The following is an 881-nucleotide window of genomic DNA, read 5'->3' as shown; positions in this document are numbered from 1 at the left end:
TTTAAATAAAAACCTCAAACGCGTGATTAGCCTAGATCTGGCGCTGACGTGGCTGTGTTGGTGATTTAGGCACAGTGTCGGGTCCATTTGAGGCACATTAGAGCGACATGGAATCACTTTCACTCCACAGGCAAACAGTCAAACCGGTGAGGCTGCTGTAGCGACCGACAAAGTGGTGAATTGTTTTTTTTACCAATACACCGGAGTGACAAAAGCACTCCTGCCATTTATCCTGTTGAATAATGTTTCCTCATTATTCACCTTATCAGTGATCGCACCGTCGCGCTGGACACCGAACCGTCAGAGGATTTTCACCTATGCTGGTGTTGCCAAACGTACAGCGGCAACACAGCCCGTCTAAAGCTGCATCAAACAATACATAAAAAACGGTGACAGTGGTGCATCTTCAACAAACACACAGACACAAAACTTCTTACATCAACTTTCGAGAGGTGGGGGGACGGTTAGGTGGCTGTGACAATAACAGGAACCCTGATGGTGGTCGGAGGCTGAGCCCGACTGTCGTCGTCATTCCGATAGGTCACATCGGGGCGAGCGTCGGACACCTGGGGGCGATCTGTGGTGACTGGCTCGTCCTCGTCCTTCACAGAGCGTCGACTGTTGAAGGTTCGTTCCGCTTCCTCTGACAGATAGTTTTCCTCCTTGTCTTCCTCCCTCTGGAGCAACAACACACGGGGGCGCTATATCAGCTTATAAACACTTACAGAAGCACAGCAACATGTTGCCAGAACAGCAGCATACCTCCTTCTTCATCCTGTAGTATTCGTCGATGGCGTACTGATACTTGGCTGATGTTATCCCAAAAAGTGAGGCCATCCTTTCTCCGAGGTAATCGCATGCTGGGAAATAAGAAGAAGAGA

The 881-nt window shown here is 49.3% G+C and overlaps 1 protein-coding gene across 1 annotated transcript; it reads right to left on the bottom strand.

Annotated features, from left to right (window-relative positions):
* Positions 1 to 6: 6 nt before the first annotated feature.
* On the bottom strand, positions 7 to 866 carry LOC103399318 (protein FAM177A1-like). Its single transcript, XM_008338015.2, has 2 exons — positions 763 to 866; positions 7 to 677 (listed from the first exon to the last, which is right to left on the bottom strand). Exons 1-2 carry the CDS (start codon positions 835 to 837, stop codon positions 465 to 467), a joined length of 288 nt encoding a protein of 95 aa, XP_008336237.2. The 5' UTR covers positions 838 to 866; the 3' UTR covers positions 7 to 464.
* Between the last annotated feature and the right edge of the window lie 15 nt (positions 867 to 881).

The sequence above is a fragment of the Cynoglossus semilaevis genome, unplaced genomic scaffold (assembly GCF_000523025.1).
Source record: "Cynoglossus semilaevis isolate Cse_v1.0 unplaced genomic scaffold, Cse_v1.0 C19076114, whole genome shotgun sequence".
NCBI classification, from domain to species: Eukaryota; Metazoa; Chordata; class Actinopteri; order Pleuronectiformes; family Cynoglossidae; genus Cynoglossus; species Cynoglossus semilaevis.
The sequence above is the reverse complement of the archived record's forward strand: the minus strand, read 5'-3'. Positions and strand labels throughout refer to the sequence as shown.